General features: G+C 67.3%; 1 protein-coding gene across 1 annotated transcript; it reads left to right on the forward strand.

The window, feature by feature from the left end:
* The first annotated feature begins 488 nt into the window (after positions 1-488).
* LOC141478281 (hydroperoxide isomerase ALOXE3-like) lies at positions 489-17,740 on the forward strand. Its single transcript, XM_074167386.1, is given in 14 exon segments — positions 489-678; positions 2,692-2,776; positions 4,448-4,663; positions 7,551-7,651; positions 9,579-9,694; positions 9,696-9,751; positions 10,557-10,701; positions 13,001-13,195; positions 14,105-14,191; positions 14,575-14,744; positions 15,037-15,158; positions 15,686-15,786; positions 16,412-16,582; positions 17,561-17,740. Coding segments are annotated over 14 exon segments (1,935 nt in total).
* The last annotated feature ends 227 nt before the right edge of the window (positions 17,741-17,967 follow it).

Raw genomic sequence — 17,967 nt, forward strand, 5'->3', positions numbered from 1 at the left:
GAGGACTGGGGGCACTGGGAGGGGGACTGGGGGGGGACTGGAAAGGACTGGGGGGGACTGGAGGGGACTAGGAAGGGACTGGAGGGCACTGGGAAGGACTGGGGGGGGATTGGGGGGGGCACTGGGAGGGGACTGGGAAGGGACTGGGAGAACTGGGAGTCACTGAGTGGGCAAAGCAGGGGGAGAGGATGGGGGGTTGTCAGGGGGTGACAGAGGGGTGACAGGGGGTGACAGGGAGTGATGGGGGGTGACAGGGGGGTGAAAAAGGGGTGACAGGGGGTGACAGGGGGTGATGGGGGTGACACGGGGTGCTGGCAGGTGACAGGGGGTGATGGGGGTGACAGGGGGGTGATGGGGGGTGACAGGGGGGGTGACAGGGGGGTGCCGGCGGGTGACAGGGGGTGCCTCCCCAGACGGTGGTGACGGAGGTGACGTCGCCGCGGCCCCTGGGGACCCTCCTGCTGCTGCGGCTCTGGAAGGAGCCCCTGATGTCCCTCGTCCCCGACCGCTGGTTCTGCGCCCGCGTCACCGTCACCGGGCCCCTGGGGGAGGGGGAGGGTGGGGGGGACCCCGAGGACAACGGGGACGGTGACGATGACGATGGGGACACCCCCAAGGCCACCTTCCCCTGCTACCGCTGGCTGGAGAGCGGCCACCTGGAGCTGCGGGAGGCCACCGGTACGGGGACATGGGGACACCATAGTGGCATGGGGACACCATGGAGACACCATGGGGACAAGGGGACGCCATGGGGACACCATAGTGGCATGGGGACACCATGGGGACAAGGGGACACCGTGGGGACACCATGGGGACAAGGGGACACCATGAGGACATGGGGACACCATGGAGACACCATGGGGACAAGGGGACACCATGGGGACACCATAGTGGCATGAGGACACCATGGGGACACCATGGGGACAAGGGGACACCATAGTGACATGGGGACACCATGGGGACACATGGGGACAAGGGGACGCCATGGGGACACCATAGTGGCATGGGGACACCATGGGGACGCCATGGGGACACCATAGTGGCATGGGGACACCATGGGGACGCCATGGGGACAAGGGGACACCATAGTGACATGGGGACACCATGGGGACACATGGGGACAAGGGGACACCGTGGGGACACCGTGGGGACACCATGGGGACAAGGGGACACCATGAGGACATGGGGACACCATGGGGGCAAGGGGACACCATGGGGACGCCATAGTAACATGGGGACACCATGGGGACACCATGGGGACACCATGGGGACAAGGGGACACCATGGGGACACTATAATGACATGGGGACAACCATGAGGACAAAGGGACACCATGGGGACACCATAGTGACATGGGGACACCATGGGGGCAAGGGGACACCATGGGGACACCATGGGGACATGGGGACACCATGGGGACAAGGGGACGACAAGGGGACGCCATGGGGACACCATAGTGACATGGGGACACCACGGGGCTATGGGGACACCATGAGGACACCATAAGGACAAGGGGACACTATGGGGATACCATGGGGCTATGGGGACACCATGGGGACAAGGGGACACCATGGGGGCACCATAGTGACATGGGAACACCATAGGGACACCATGGGGACAAGGGGACACCGTGGGGACACCATGGGGACACCATAGTGACATGGGGACACCATGGGGACACCATGGGGACAAGGGGACACCATGGGGACACTATAATGACATGGGGACAACCATGAGGACAAAGGGACACCATGGGGACACCATAGTGACATGGGGACACCATGGGGACACCATGGGGACATGGGGACACCATGGGGGCAAGGGGACACCATGGGGACACCATGGGGACAAGGGGACGACAAGGGGACGCCATGGGGACACCATAGTGACATGGGGACACCACGGGGCTATGGGGACACCATGAGGACACCATAAGGACAAGGGGACACTATGGGGATACCATGGGGCTATGGGGACACCATGGGGACAAGGGGACACCATGGGGGCACCATAGTGACATGGGAACACCATAGGGACACCATGGGGACAAGGGGACACCGTGGGGACACCATGGGGACACCATAGTGACATGGGGACACCATGGGGACACCATGGGGACAAGGGGACACCATGGGGACACTATAATGACATGGGGACAACCATGAGGACAAAGGGACACCATGGGGACACCATAGTGACATGGGGACACCATGGGGACACCATGGGGACATGGGGACACCATGGGGGCAAGGGGACACCATGGGGACACCATGGGGACAAGGGGACGACAAGGGGACGCCATGGGGACACCATAGTGACATGGGGACACCACGGGGCTATGGGGACACCATGAGGACACCATAAGGACAAGGGGACACTATGGGGATACCATGGGGCTATGGGGACACCATGGGGACAAGGGGACACCATGGGGGCACCATAGTGACATGGGGACACCATGGGGACACCACGGGGACATGGGGACGTGGGGTTTGGGGGGGACATGGGGACAAGAAGACCCCCTGGGGACACCCCAGGGACGTGGGGCTACCTGTGGCTCCCATCACCTGCCATGACGTGGGGACCGGGAGCACTGGGAGGGAACTGGGGGGACTGGGAGCTGTGACCCTGCGTGACCCCTGTGACCCCCTGTCCCCCTGTGTCCCCCTCATGTCCCCGTGTCCCCTCCAGCCCGGACCCCCCGCGAGGTGGCTTTGGATCCGCAGCTGCTGCAGCAGCGCCAGGAAGAGCGGAGGGAGCGGCAGGAGGCCTTCCAGTAGGGACTGGGAGCACTGGGAGGGGACTGGGAGGGCACTGGGAGGGGACTGGGAGGACTGGGAGGGCACTGGGAGCACTGGGAGGGAACTGGGAGGGGACTGGGAGGACTGGGAGGTACTGGGAAGGGAATGGGAGGGCACTGGGGGGACTGGGAGGGAACTGGGAGGGGACTGGGAGGACTGGGAGGTACTGGGAAGGGAATGGGAGGGCACTGGGAGCACTGGGAGGGAACTGGGAGGGGACTGGGAGGTACTGGGAAGGGAATGGGAGGGCACTGGGGGGACTGGGAGGGAACTGGGAGGGGACTGGGAGGACTGGGAGGTACTGGGAAGGGAATGGGAGGGCACTGGGGGGACTGGGAGGGAACTGGGAGGGGACTGGGAGGACTGGGAGGTACTGGGAAGGGAATGGGAGGGCACTGGGAGCACTGGGAGGGAACTGGGAGGGGACTGGTAGGTACTGGGAAGGGAATGGGAGGGCACTGGGAGCACTGGGAGGGAACTGGGAGGGCACTGGGAGGGGACTGGGAGGTACTGGGAGGGGACTGGGAGGGCACTGGGAGGGGACTGGGAGCACTGGGGAGGACTGGTAGGTACTGGGAAGGGAATGGGAGGGCACTGGGAGCACTGGGAGGGAACTGGGAGGGGACTGGTAGGTACTGGGAAGGGAATGGGAGGGCACTGGGAGCACTGGGAGGGAACTGGGAGGGCACTGGGAGGGGACTGGGAGGTACTGGGAGGGGACTGGGAGGGCACTGGGAGGGGACTGGGAGCACTGGGGAGGACTGGTAGGTACTGGGAAGGGAATGGGAGGGCACTGGGAGCACTGGGAGGGAACTGGGAGGGGACTGGTAGTTACTGGGAAGGGAATGGGAGGGCACTGGGAGCACTGGGAGGGAACTGGGAAGGGACTGGGAGGTACTGGGAAGGGAATGGGAGGGCACTGGGAGCACTGGGAGGGCACTGGGAGGGGACTGGTAGGTACTGGGAAGGGAATGGGAGGGCACTGGGAGCACTGGGAGGGCACTGGGAGGGCACTGGGAGGGGACTGGGAGGACTGGTAGGTACTGGGAAGGGAATAGGAGGGCACTGGGAGCACTGGGAGGGAACTGGGAGGGCACTGGGAGGGCACTGGGAGGTACTGGGAAGGGAATAGGAGGGCACTGGGAGCACTGGGAGGGAACTGGGAGGGCACTGGGAGGGCACTGGGAGGTACTGGGAAGGGAATAGGAGGGCACTGGGAGCACTGGGAGGGCACTGGGAGGTACTGGGAAGGGAATGGGAGGGCACTGGGAGCACTGGGAGGGGACTGGGAAGGGACTGGGAGGGGAGTGGGAGGACTTGGGGCACTGGGGAGAACTGAGAGGTGACTGGGGGGGGGCACTGGGAGGTGACCAGTGGGTCACTGGGAAGGATTGGGAGGTTACTGGGAGCACTGGGGAGGACTGGGAGGTTACTGGTGTGTTACTGGGAGCACTGGGAGGTGGCCGCTGAGTGACTGGGAGCACTGGGAGGTGACTGGTGGGTTACTGGCGGGTGACTGGGAGCACTGGGGTGTACTGGAGGGTTACTGGGAGCGCTGGGGAGGACTGGGAGGGCACTGGGAGGTGACTGGTGGGCTACTGGTGCCTTACTGGGAGCACTGGGAGCCCTCTCCCCCCCCCCCCCAGGTGGGCTCCCTACGCCCCGGGGTGGCCCTGGCGGCTGCGGGCGCTGCCCCCCACCCTCTGCCCCTGGCCCCCCCCCCGGCCCGTGTCACCGGCGTCACCAGTATCACCAGTATCACCAGTATCACCAGCGCCGCGCCCGCCGTCGCCCCCGCTGTCCCCCAGCCTGGCCTTTCCCCTGGGACACCGCGCCAGCATCGCCGCCCGCGCCGCCGCCGCGTCAGTGTCACCCGAGGGCCACCCGAGGGCCACCAAGGGTCACCAGGGGTCACCAAGGGTCACCCAGGGTCACCAAGGGCCACCAAGGGGTCATTAAGGGTCACCAAGGAGGGTCCCCAAGGGTCACCAGGGGTCACCAAGGGCCACCAAGAGCCACCCAGGGGTCCTCAAGGGCCACCAAGGGGTCACCGAGGGTCCCTCAGGGTCACCAAGGGCCACCAAGAGGTCACCAAGTATCCCCAAGGGCCACCAAGAGCCACCCAGGGGTCCTCAAGGGCCACCAAGGGGTCACCAAGGGTCTCTCAGGGTCACCAAGGGCCACCCAGGGGTCCCCAAGGGCCACCAAGGGTCACCCAGGGTCACCAAGGGTCCCTCAGGGTCATCAAGGGTCACCCAGGGTCATCAAGGGCCACCCAAGGGTCACCAAGGGCCACCCAGAGTCACCAAGGAGGGTCCCCCAGGGTCACCCAGGGTCACCAAGGGTCCCTCAGGGTCACCAAGGGCCACCAAGGGCCACCAAGAGTCACCAAGGAGGGTCCCCCAGGGTCACCCAGGGCCACCAAGGGTGACCAAGAGGTCACCAAGTATCCCCAAGGGCCACCAAGAGCCACCCAGGGGTCCTCAAGGGCCACCAAGGGGTCACCGAGGGTCCCTCAGGGTCACCAAGGGCCACCAAGAGGTCACCAAGTATCCCCAAGGGCCACCAAGAGCCACCCAGGGGTCCCCAAGGGCCACCAAGGGGTCACCAAGGGTCACCAAGGGTCCCTCAGGGTCATCAAGGGGTCACCAAGGGTCCCTCAGGGTCACCAAGGGCCACCCAGAGTCACCAAGGGTCCCTCAGGGTCACCCAGGGTCACCAAGGGTCCCTCAGGCTCATCAAGGGTCACCCAGGGTCACCAAGGGCCACCCAAGGGTCACCAAGGGCCACCAAGGGCCACCCAGAGTCACCCGGGGTCACCAAGGGCCACCAAAAGCCTCCCAGGGGTCCTCAAGGGCCACCAAGAGTCACCAAGGAGGGTCCCCCAAGGTCACCAGGGGTCACCAAGAGTCACCCAGGGCCACCAAGGGTGACCAAGAGGTCACCAAGTATCCCCAAGGGCCACCAAGAGCCACCCAGGGGTCCCCAAGGGCCACCAAGGGTCACCCAGGGCCACCAAGGGCCACCCAAGGGCCATCCAGAGTCACCAAGAAGGGTTCCCCAGGGTCACCAGGGGTCCCCAAGGGCCACCAAGGGCCACCCAGGGGTCCCCAAGGGTCCTTCAGGGTCATCAAGGGTCACCAAGAGCCACCCAGGGGTCCTCAAGGGCCACCAAGGGTTCCTCAGGGTCACCAAGTGTCACCCAAGGCCACCAAGGGTCAATAAGGGGCCCCAAGGGCCACCAAGGGATCCCCAATGGTCACCAAGGGCCACCAAGGGATCCCCAAGGGCCACCAAAGGTCACCAGGGTCACCAAGGGTCCCTCAGGGTCACCAGGGGCCACCCAGGGCCACCCAGGATCACCAAGGAGGGTCCCCCAGTGTCACCAGGGGTCCCCAAGGGCCACCAAGGGCAACCAAGGGATCCTCGGGGTCACCCAGGGCCACCAAGGACCACCAAAGGTCACTAGGGGCCATCAAGTGTCACTAAGGGTCCTCAAGGGCCACCAAGGACCACCCAGGGTCCCCAAGGGCCACCAAGGGTCCCCAGGGCTCTCCAAGGGTCCCCAGGTGTCCCCCACTGTCCCCAAGGGTCACCCAACTGTGCCCAAGGGTCACCCAGGGCCACCAAGAGCCACCAAGGGTCACTAAGGATCCTCAAGGGTCCCCAAGGGCCACCAAAGGTCATCAACTGTCCCCAAGGGTCCCCAAGGGTCCCGGCCACCGCATTGTCCTTGCCTGTCCCCGCTTGTCCCTTCGGCACATCCCATGTGTGGCTCCTCCCTCCCGCCAAGTCCCCCCCATGTCCCCGTGGTGTCCCCATGTCCCCACCTCCAACGTCCCCACACGCCATGGTGTCCCCATGTCCCCCGCTGTCCTGGTGTCCCCATGTCCCCTCCATGTCCCTATGTCCCCGTGGTGTCCCCGTGTCCCCTGTCACCTCCATGTCCCCATGTCTCCCCATCCCCATGGTGTCCCCCTGTCCCCTCATCCCCATGGTGTCCCTGTGTCCCCCACTGTCCTCCCGGCCCCATGGTGTCCCCATGTCCCTATGGTGTCCCCATGTTCCCTCCATGCCCCCATGTCCCCGTGGTGTCCCCATGTCCCCCCCGCCCCTCTATGTCCCCATGTCCCCATGGTGTCTCCACCGTACCCCTGTCCCCCCATCCCCATGGTGTCCCCACGTCCCCATGGTGTCCCCACATCCCCTGTCCCCATGGTGTCCCCATGTCCCCCCCGCCCCTCTATGTCCCCATGTCCCCTCTATGTCCCCATGTCCCCATGGTGTCCCCATGTCCATCTCTGTCCCCCTGTCCCCATGGTGTCTCCACCGTACCCCTGTCCCCCCATCCCCATGGTGTCCCCATGTCCCCTTCATGTCCCCACGTCCCCATGGTGTCCCCACATCCCCTGTCCCCATGGTGGCCCCGTGTCCCCTGTCACCTCCATGTCCCCGCTGTCCCCATGGTGTCCCCACATCCCCTGTCCCCACGGCGTCCCCGTGTCCCCCACTGTCCCCCGTCCCCACGGCGTCCCTGTGTCCCCCACTGTCCCCCCGTTCCCGTGGTGTCCCCGTGTCCCCCACTGTCCCCCGTCCCCATGGTGTCCCTGTGTCCCCTGTCACCTCCATGTCCCTACTGTCCCCATGGTGTCCTCACGTCCCCCGTCCCCACGGCGTCCCCGTGTCCCCCACTGTCCCCCGTCCCCGTGGTGTCCCCGTGTCCCCACGTCCCCTGTCCCCTGTCCCCAGCCAGGTGCGGGTGCGGCTGCGGGGGCTCCACGGGGGCGGCTCCTGGCGCAGCTTCGATGACATCCGGGAGGCGCTGGGGTGTCCGGGGACCCCCATCAGCGGTGGGTGCCCCCCCCCCCCCCGCGGGGACCCAGGGGTTTGGGGGGACCCAGGGGTTTGGGGGGGGTCCCGGGACTTTGGGGGGTGACCCAGGAGTTTGGGGGACCCAGAATTTCGGGGGGGGGGCCAGGAGTTTGGGGGGGACCCGGGTGTTTGGGGGGGCCTTGGGGGTCCCTGGGCCATGGGGTGGGGGGGTTACGGGGGGGACCCAGGAGTTTGGGGGGACCCGGATGTTTGGGGGACGCAGGACTTTTGGGGGGGGTTCCAGGAGTTTGTTTTGGGGGGGGGGACCCAGGTTTTCGGGGGGGCCAGGAGTTTGGGGGGTGACCCAGGTGTTTTGGGGGGGACCCAGGAGTTTGGGGGGTCCCAGGGGTTCGGGGGGGACCCAGGTGTTTTTGGGGACCAAGGGGTTTGGGGGGGGACCCAGAAGTTTTGGGGGGGCACCCGGGTGTTTTGGGGGGGACCCAGGATTTCGGGGGGGCCCAGGAGTTCGGGGGGGATCCGGGTGTTTGGGGGGGCCTTGGGGGTCCCTGGGCCATGGGGTGGGGGGGTTACGGGGGGACCCAGGCATTTGGGGAGTCCCAGGGTTTTGGGGGGGACCCAGGAGTTTGGGGGGATCCCAGGGATCTGGGGGGGGACCCAGGAGTTTGGGGGGACCCGGATGTTTGGGGGACGCAGGACTTTTGGGGGGGGTTCCAGGAGTTTGTTTTGGGGGGGGGGACCCAGGTTTTCGGGGGGGCCAGGAGTTCGGGGGGACCCAGGATTTTGGGGGGGTCCCAGGACTTTGGGGGGTGGCCCAGGTGTTTTGGGGGTGACCCAGGAGTTTGGGGGGGGGGGTCCCAGGAGTTTGGGGGGATCCAGGTGTTTTTGGGGACCCAGGGGTTCGGGGGGGGGACCCAGAAGTTTTGGGGGGGCACCCGGGTGTTTGGGGGGGTCCCAGGTTTTTGGGGGGACCCAGGATTTTGGGGGGGAGACCCAGGATTTCGGGGGGGGCCAGGAGTTCGGGGGGGATCCGGGTATTTGGGGGGGCCTTGGGGGTCCCTGGGCCATGGGGTGGGGGGGTCATGGGGGGACCCAGGCATTTGGGGGGTACCCAGGATTTTGGGGGGTGACCCAGGAATTTGGGGGGGGGGACCCAGAAGTTTGGGGGGACCCGGGTGTTTGGGGGGGCCCTAGAGATCCCAGGTCATGGGGGGGGGGGGGGGGGCATGGGGGGTACCCAGGAGTTCGGGGGGGCCCTGGGGGTCCCTGAGCCATGGGGTGGGGGGGTTATGGGGGGACCCAAGCATTTGGGGGGTACCCAGGAGTTTGGGGGGGCCCTGGGGGTCCCTGTGCCATGGGGTGGGGGGGTACCCAGGCTTTTGGGGGGTACCCAGGAGTTCGGGGGGGATCCGGGTATTTGGGGGGGCCTTGGGGGTCCCTGGGCCATGGGGTGGGGGGGTTATGGGGGGTACCCAGGCATTTGGGGGGACCCAGGAGTTTGGGGGGGCCCTGGGGGTCCCTGAGCCATGGGGGGGGGGGGGCCATGGGGGGTACCCAGGAGTTTGGGGGGACCCTGGGGATCCCAGATCTTGGGGTGGGGGGAGGTGGGGGGGGTCATGGGGGGGGGGGGGCCCTGGAGACCCCAGGTCATGGGGTGGGGGGAATAATGGGGGGACCCAGGCTTTTGGGGGGTACCCAGGAGTTCGGGGGGGCCCTGGGGGTCCCAGGTCATGGGGTGGGGGCGTTATTGGGGTACCCAGGAGTTTGGGGGGGCCCTGGGGGTCCCTGTGCCATGGGGTGGGGGGGTACCCAGGCTTTTGGGGGGTACCCAGGAGTTCGGGGGGGCCCTGGGGACCCCAGGTCATGGGGTGGAGGAGTCATGGGGGGTACCCAGGAGTTCGGGGGGGCCCTGGGGGACCCCCACCCTGTGCCCCCCCCGCCCCCCAGAGTACGTGGTGCAGCACTGGCAGGACGACGCCTTTTTCGGGGAGCAGTACCTGAGCGGGGTGAACCCCCTCCTGCTGCGCCGCTGCTCCCGCCTGCCCCCCAACTTCCCCGTCACCCCCCCCCATGGTGGCCCCCACCCTCGGCCCCGACACCTCCCTCCAGCGAGAGATGGAGGTGAGACACCCCCCCCCCCCCACCCCCAGCACCCCCAGCACCCCGCGGGGGAGGGGGGGGGGAGTGTCCCAAGGGTTTGGGGGGCGGAGGGGGGGCCTAAGGGTAAAGGGGACCCCCAGGGTTTGGGGGGGTCCCAGGTGTCCGGGGAAGGATGGGGGGACCCGGGGGGGGGGGACCCAGTTTTTTTTGGGGGGGACACCCAGGTGTCTGGGGCAGGGGGGTGTTCCCAGGGGGAGGACCCAGGGGTTTTTGGGGTGCCCCCCCCCGGCACTGGGGGATCCAGGCGTCCGGGATGGGGTGGGGGTGCCGGGGTGAGCACCCAGTTTTTTTGGGGTGGGGGGGACCCCAGGTGTTTGGGGCAAGGTGGGAGTCCCATGGGGGAGCACCCAGTTTTTTGGGGTGCCCCCCCCGGCACTGAGGGACCCAGGTGTCTGGAATAGGGTGGGGGTCCCGGGGGGGGCACCCAGGGGGTTTTGGGGGTGCCCCCCCCTCCCCCCGGCACTGGGGGACCCAGGCGTCCGGGATGGGGTGGGGGTCCCGGGGGGAGAGCACCCAGTTTTTTTGGGGGGCGGTCCCAGGGGGAGGACCCAGGGGTTTTTGGGGTGACCCCCCCCCCCCCTGCCGCTGGGGGACCCAGGTGTCTGGAATAGGGTGGGGGTTCCTCGGGGGGGGGGGGGGGAGGGAAACACCCAGGGGATTTTGGGGGTGGGGGGACCCAGGTGTCTGGGGCAGGGTGGGGGTCCCGGGGGGGGGCACCCATGGGGTTTTGGGGTGACTCCCCCCCCCCCCCCCCCAATCCCGCAGGGGGGGGCGGGTGTTCCTGGCCGACTACGCGCTGCTGGAGGGGCTCCCCACGGGGCGCCTGGGGGGGGAGCCCCAGTTCCTCTGCGCCCCCCTCTGCCTGCTCTGGCTCAGCCCCCGCCAGCGCCTCCTGCCCATCGCCATCCAGGTACCCCGTCACCTGTCCCCATGTCACCGTGTCACCGTGTTCCCCTGTCACCGTGTCCTTGTGTTCCCGTGTCACCCTTTCCCTGTGTCACCCTATCCCCATGTCACCCTGTCCCCGTGTCACCCCGTCCCCGTGTCACCCTGTTCTTGTGTCACCCCGTCACCCTGTCCCCGTATCCTTGTGTCCCCGTGTCCTTGTGTTCCTGTGTCACCCTGTCCTTGTGTTCCCGTGTCACCCTTTCCCCCTGTCCCCATGTCCTCCTGTCCCCATGTCACCCTGTCCCTGTGTCACCATGTCCTTGTGTTCCCCTGTTACCATGTCACCATGTCCTTGTGTCCCCGTGTCACCTTGTCCCCGTGTCACCCCGTCCCCGTGTCACCCCATCACCGTGTCCCCGTATCCTTGTGTCCCCGTGTCCTTGTGTTCCCGTGTCACCCTTTCCCCCCTGTCCCCATGTCCCCATGTCCTTGTGTCCCCATGTCCTCCTGTCCCCATGTCACCCTGTCCCTGTGTCACCATGTCCTTGTGTTCCCCTGTTACTATGTCACCATGTCCTTGTGTCCCCGTGTCACCCTGTCCCCGTGTCACCCCGTCACCGTGTCCCCGTATCCTTGTGTCCCCATGTCCTTGTGTCCCCATGTCCTCCTGTCCCCATGTCACCCTGTCCCCGTGTCACCCTGTCCTTGTGTCCCCGTGTCACCCTGTCACCGTGTCACCCTGTCCTTGTGTTCCCCTGTCACCGTGTCCCCGTGTCACCCTTTTCCCATGTCCCCTTGTCCCCGTGTCCCTGTGTCACCCCGTCACCATGTCCCCGTGTCCTTGTGTCCCCATGTCCCCCTGTCCCCGTGTCACCATGTCACCGTGTCCCCATGTCCTTGTGTTCCCATGTCACCCTTTCCCCATGTCCCTGTGTCACCCCATCACCATGTCCTTGTGTTCCCATGCCACCCTGTCCCCGTGTCACCATGTCCCCGTGTCACCCTGTCCCCGTGTCACCCTGTCCCCGTGTCCCTCTGTCCTTGTGTTCCCCTGTCCCCGTGTCACCCTGTCCCCATGTCACTGTGTGACCATGTCATCCCATCCCCCCCATTCCCCCCTGTCCTCCCCCTGACCCCCCTGACTCCCTTGTCCCCTCTGTCCCCCCCATCCTCCCGAGCCCCCCCAACCCCCCCGACCTCCTTGTCCCCCCCGTCTCCCTGAGCCCCCCTGACCCCCCCCGACCCTCTTGCCCCCCCCAGCTTTCCCAGCGCCCCGACCCCTCAACCCCCCTTGACCCCCTTGTGTCCCCCATCCCCCTGAGCCTCCCCGACACCCCCTGACCCCCCCATCCCCCAAACCCTTGACCCCCCCCGACCCCCTTGTCCCCTCCATCTCCCCGAGCCCCCCTGACCCCCCCGACCCTCTTGTCCCGCCCCCCCCCAGCTGTCCCAGTGCCCCGACCCCCCTTGACCCCCTCACCCCCCTGAGCCTCCCTGACACCCCCTGACCCCCCCATCCCCCCCATCCCCCCAAACCCTTGACCCCCCCCGACCCCCTTGTCCCCTCCATCTCCCCGAGCCCCCCTGACCCCCCCTGACCCTCTTGGCCCCCCCCAGCTGTCCCAGCACCCCAACCCCCCTTGACCCCCTCATCCCCCCCGACCCCCTGAGCCTCCCCGACACCCCCTGACCCCCCCATCCCCCAAACCCTTGACCCCCCCCAACCCCCTTGTCCCCTCCATCTCCCCGAGCCCCCCTGACCCCCCCGACCCTCTTGTCCCGTCCCCCCCCAGCTGTCCCAGTGCCCCGACCCCCCTTGACCCCCTCACCCCCCTGAGCCTCCCTGACACCCCCTGACCCCCCCATCCTCCCCATCCCCACAAACCCTTGACCCCCCCAACCCCCTTGTCCCCTCCATCTCCCCGAGCCCCCCTGACCCCCCCTGACCCTCTTGGCCCCCCCCAGCTGTCCCAGCACCCCGACCCCCCTTGACCCCCTCATCCCCCCCGACCCCCTGAGCCTCCCCGACACCCCCTGACTCCCCCATCCCCCCAAACCCTTGACCCCCCCAACCCCCTTGTCCCCTCCATCTCCCCGAGCCCCCCTGACCCCCCCGACCCTCTTGTCCCGTCCCCCCCCAGCTGTCCCAGTGCCCCGACCCCCCTTGACCCCCTCACCCCCCTGAGCCTCCCTGACACCCCCTGACCCCCCCATCCCCCCCATCCCCCCAAACCCTTGACCCCCCCCGACCCCCTTGTCCCCCCCATCTCCCCGAGCCCCCCTGACCCCACCTGACCCTCTTGTTCCCCCCCCTCCCCCAGCTGTCCCAGCACCCCGGGCCCCCCATCTTCGTGCCGGGGGACGGGCCGTGGGGGTGGGCTCTGGCCAAGCTGTGGGTGCGGGGGGCCCATTTCCTGCTGCACGAGATGGTCCCCCACCTCCTGCACAGCCACTTCCTGGCCGAGACCTTCGCCGTGGCCACCCAGCGCCTGCCCGCGGGCCACCCCATCCACCAGGTACCCCAAAACCCGGCACCCCCCCAACTGCACCCCCAAATCCACCCCTGAACCCCCCAACGACATCCCTAAATCCACCCCTGAACCCTGCACCCCCCAAATGGACCCCCAAACCCGGCACCCCCCCACTGCACCTCCAAATCCACCCCCAAACCCTGAACCCCCAACAGCACCCCCAAATCCATCCCCAAACCCTACACCCCCCAATGGCACCCCCAAATCCACCCCTGAACCCTGAACACCCCAAGGACACCCCCAAATCCACCCCCGAACCCTGCACCCCCCCAATGGATCCCCAAACCCGGCACCCCCCCACTGCACCCCCAAATCCATCCCCGGACCCTGAACACCCCAACTGCACCCCCAAATCCACCCCTGAACTCTGAACGCCCCAACGGCACCCCCAGATCCCCCTGGTGTCCTCATGTCCCCATGGACAATGTCACCCTGGTGTCCCCCATGTCCATGTCCCATGTCCCCCATGGCCAATGTCTCCCCAGTGTCCCCTGTCCCCATTGTCCCATGGCCCGCGTCCCCCATGTCCTCCATGTCCCCCATGATCCATGTCCCATGTCCCCACGTTCCCCATGGCCAACGTCCCCCTGGTGTCCCATGATCCCACATCCCTATGTCCCCATCACCCACATGTTCCCATATCTCCATGGCCAATGTCCCCATATCCCATGTCCCCGTGTCCCCATCTCCCAACAGTTCAACGTCCCCATGTCCCCTGTGCCCCATGTCCCCATGACGTCCCCAAAGTCCCACCTCCCCATCGCCCACATGTCCCATGTCCCCATATCCCCGTGTCCAATGCCCCCATGTCCCATGTCCCCATCACCCACATGTCCCATGTTCCCACATCCCGTGTCCCCATGATGTCCCCATCATGTCCTCGCGTGTCCCCAGCTCCTGCTGCCCCACTGTCGCTTCACCTTCCACATCAACATCTTGGCCCGGGACACGCTGCTCAACCCTGGGGGCATCATCGACCAGGTCAGTGTCACAGCGGGTCCCCTCTGGTGGCACTTGGTCATCTGGGTTCCCCTCTGGTGGCACCTGGACATCAGGGTCCCCCTCTGGTGGTACTTGGTCACCCAGGTCCCCTCTGGTGGCACCTGGACATCGGGGTCCCCCTCTGGTGGCACTTGGTCACCCAGGTCCCCTCTGGTGGTACTCGGTCACCCAGGTCCCCTCTGGTGGCACTTGGTCATCTGGGTTCCCCTCTGGTGGCACCTGGACATCGGGGTCCCCCTCTGGTGGCACTTGGTCACCTGGGTCCCCTCCAGTGGCACTTGGTCATCTGGGTCTCCTGGGGACGGGGGGACTTGGGAGCGCGGGGGGGGACCAGGGGACACTGAGGGGTGCCGTGTCCTCAGGCCACCGCCATCGGGCGTGAGGGGACGCTGGAGCTGGTGGCCCGGGGGACGGCGGCCCTGACCTACACGGAGCTGTGTGTCCCCGACGACATGGAGAACCGGGGTGTCACCGATGTCCCCAACTACCACTATCGTGATGACGCCCTGGAGATCTGGGGGGCCATTGAGAGGTGGGGACATGGGGGTGGGGACAACAGGGATGGGGACATGGGGATGGGACATGGGGTTGGGGACACGGAGATGGGGACATGGGGATGGGACATGGAGACATGGGGATAGGGACATGGGGATGGGTCATGGAGATGGGGACAATGGGGATGGGACATGGGGGTGGGGACACGGAGATGGGACATGGGGATGGGGACAATGGGGATGGGACATGGGGCTGGGGCCATGGGGCTGATGCTGGGCCAGTGGGTCTGGCCCAGTCCCCAGGTCTCACTGGTGTCTCTGGTGGCCCAGTTTGGCGGAGGGGATCGTGGCGATCTACTACCCCAAGGACAGTGACGTGGCCGAGGACCACGAGCTCCAGGACTGGGTGGGGGAGATCTTCACCTACGCTGTCCTGGGCAACGAGAAGTCGGGTAGGGGACATGGTGACAGCCATGGTCAGGGTGATGGCCATGGTCATGGCCATGGTCATGGTGATGGTGATGGCCGTGATGATGGTCATGGTGATGGCCATGGCCACAGTGATGGTGATGGCCATGGTGATGGTCATGGTCATGGTGATGGCCATGGCCACCATGATGGTCATGGCCACAGTGATGGTGATGGTGATGGCCACGGTGATGGTGATGGCCATGGCCATGGTGATGGTCGTGGCCACGGTGATGGTCATGATGATGGCCACGGTGATGGTCACAGTCACGATGATGGCCATGGTGATGGTCCCAGGCCTCCCATCAGAGCCATGGCCACCATCATGGTCATGGTCATGGTCCAAAATCATACCATGGCCAAGGCCGTGTCCAGAGTCGTGGTCAAGGTCGAGCCATGGGGTGGCCGCGGTCACGCTCTGCCCGTGGCGGATTGGGTGGGGGGGGGCCACATGTGGACTGGTGGTGGGTGATGTCATCGATGACCTCACACCGTGTCCCCCCCCCCCCAGGGTTCCCTTCCAAGCTCTGCACCCGCCCTGAGCTGGTGAAGTTCCTCACCATGATCATCTTCTGCTGCTCCGCCCGGCACGCGGCCGTCAACAGTGGCCAGGTGGCCACCTGGGGGCACGGGGGGACACGGGGGGGACATGGGAGGACATGGGAGGACATGGGGGGACACAGGACAATGTGGAGGGTGGAGAGACCCAAGCACCCACGTAGGTCTCAGAGGTGGCCGCTGGACCACCTTGGTGGCCACCGGGGGGGACACGGGGGGATGTGTGGGGTGGAGAGACCCAAGCACCCACGTAGGTCTCAGAGGTGGCCATGGGACCACCTTGGTGGCCACCTGGGGGGACACAGGGGGTGGAGAGACCCAAGCCCCCATGTCAGGCTCGGTGGTGGCCATAGACCCACCTTGGTGGCCACCTGGGAGGGGCATGGGGGGATGTGTGGGGTGGAGAGACCCAAGCAGCCATGTGAGGCTCAGTGGTGGCCACGGGACCACCTCGGTGGCCACCTGGGGGGACATGTGGGGTGGAGAGACCCAAGCCCCCGTGTCAGGCCCAGTGGTGGCCACGGCCCCACCTTGGTGGCCACGGCAGACTTAGTGCTGTCCCAATCCCCTGGGTGGCCCCGTTGGGCCCCAGGTGGCCCCAGAGGAGGTTGGGGGGCTGCGACACCTGGGTGTCTCCCCCCACCCTGACCCCCCCAACCTTGTGTGTCCCCCCCCCAAGTACGACTACGCCGCCTGGATGCCCAACACGCCGGGGATGCTGCGGCGGCCACCGCCGGCCACCAAGGAGGAGGCCACGGCCGAGTTGCTGCTGGCCACCCTGCCCTCCCCCCAGGCCACCGGCGCCCTCCTGGCCCTGCTCAGCGTCGTCAGCTACGAGGGGGGGGAGCCGGTGAGAGGGGACCCCCCCCCAATGACACCCCCAGGGGACCCAGGCATTTGGGGGGGGCCACCATGATGGTTCAGACCCCCATGAACCCCCAGGGGACCCAGGCATCGGGGGGGGCACCCCACCACCCCCCAGGGGACCCCCATGACCCCTGGGGGGGCAGGACCCCCATGACCCCCAAGGGCTCTGAGACCCCCATGACCCCCCCAGGGGACCCAGGCATCCGGGGGGGGAACCTCGTAACCCCCGGGGGGGGCGGGACCCCCATGACACCCCCATCCGGGGGGGGTCCCCATGATGGCTCAGACCCCCATGACCCCCCAGGGGACACCTATAACCCCCCTCCAGGGGACCCAGGCGTCCGGGGGGGGCACCCCACGACCTCCCAGGGAACCCAGGCATCTGGGGGGGGGCACCCCACCCCCCCCCAGGGGACCCCCATGACCCCTGGGGGGGGCAGGACCCTCATGGCCCCCAAGGGCTCTGAGACCCCCATGACGCCCCCAGGGGACCCAGGTGTCCAGGTGGCCCCCCCCCCATGACCTCCAAGGGCTCTGGGACCCCCATGACCCCCCCCAGGTGACCCCCATGACCCCCAGGTGTCGGGGGGGGCACCCCAAGACCCCCCAGGGGACCCAGGTGTCCGGGGGGGGCCCCGTAACCCCCTGGGGGAGGCGGGACCCCCATGACACCCCCAGCTGGGGGGGCCCCCCATGATGGCTCAGCCCCCCATGACCCCTCCAGGGGACTCCCATGACCCCTGGGGGGGGCAGGATCCCCATGACCCCCCCCAGGGGACCCAGGTGTCCGGGGGGGCACCCCCCCATGACCACCCCCCCCCCCCAGGTCACCCCCATGACCCCCCGGTGTCGGGGAGGGGGGGGCACCCCAAGACCCCCCAGGGGACCCAGACGTCCTGGTGCTTCCCCCCCCCCCAAGCCTTGACGCCCCCCCTCCTTCCCTCCCTCCCCCCCCCCCCAGAGGCCCTTGGGGTCCCGTTGGCAGGAGCCCTTCAGCGAGGCCCCCCCCCGGCGGGTGGTGGCGACCTTCCGGCGGCGGGTGGCGACCATCGCCCGTCGCATCCGGCGCCGCAACGAGGGGCTGGCGCTGCCCTACCCCTACCTGGAGCCCCCCCTCGTGCAGGAGAGCGTCGCCATCTGACCCCCCCACCGTGTCCCCAACACCCCCCCCGAGTGTCCCCAACTCCCCCCGGAGATGTCCCCAACCCCCCCCCGTCCCCAACAACCCCCCCCTAGGGGTCCCCAACCCCCCCCCATGTCCCCAACCCCCCCCCGAGGTGTCCCCACCCCCTCGTCCCCAACAACCCCCCCCCGAGTGGTCCCCAAACCCCCCCATGTCCCCAACCCCCCACATCCCCAACAACCCCC

This window comes from Numenius arquata, unplaced genomic scaffold (genome assembly GCF_964106895.1).
Source record: "Numenius arquata unplaced genomic scaffold, bNumArq3.hap1.1 HAP1_SCAFFOLD_1253, whole genome shotgun sequence".
Lineage (NCBI taxonomy): Eukaryota > Metazoa > Chordata > Aves > Charadriiformes > Scolopacidae > Numenius > Numenius arquata.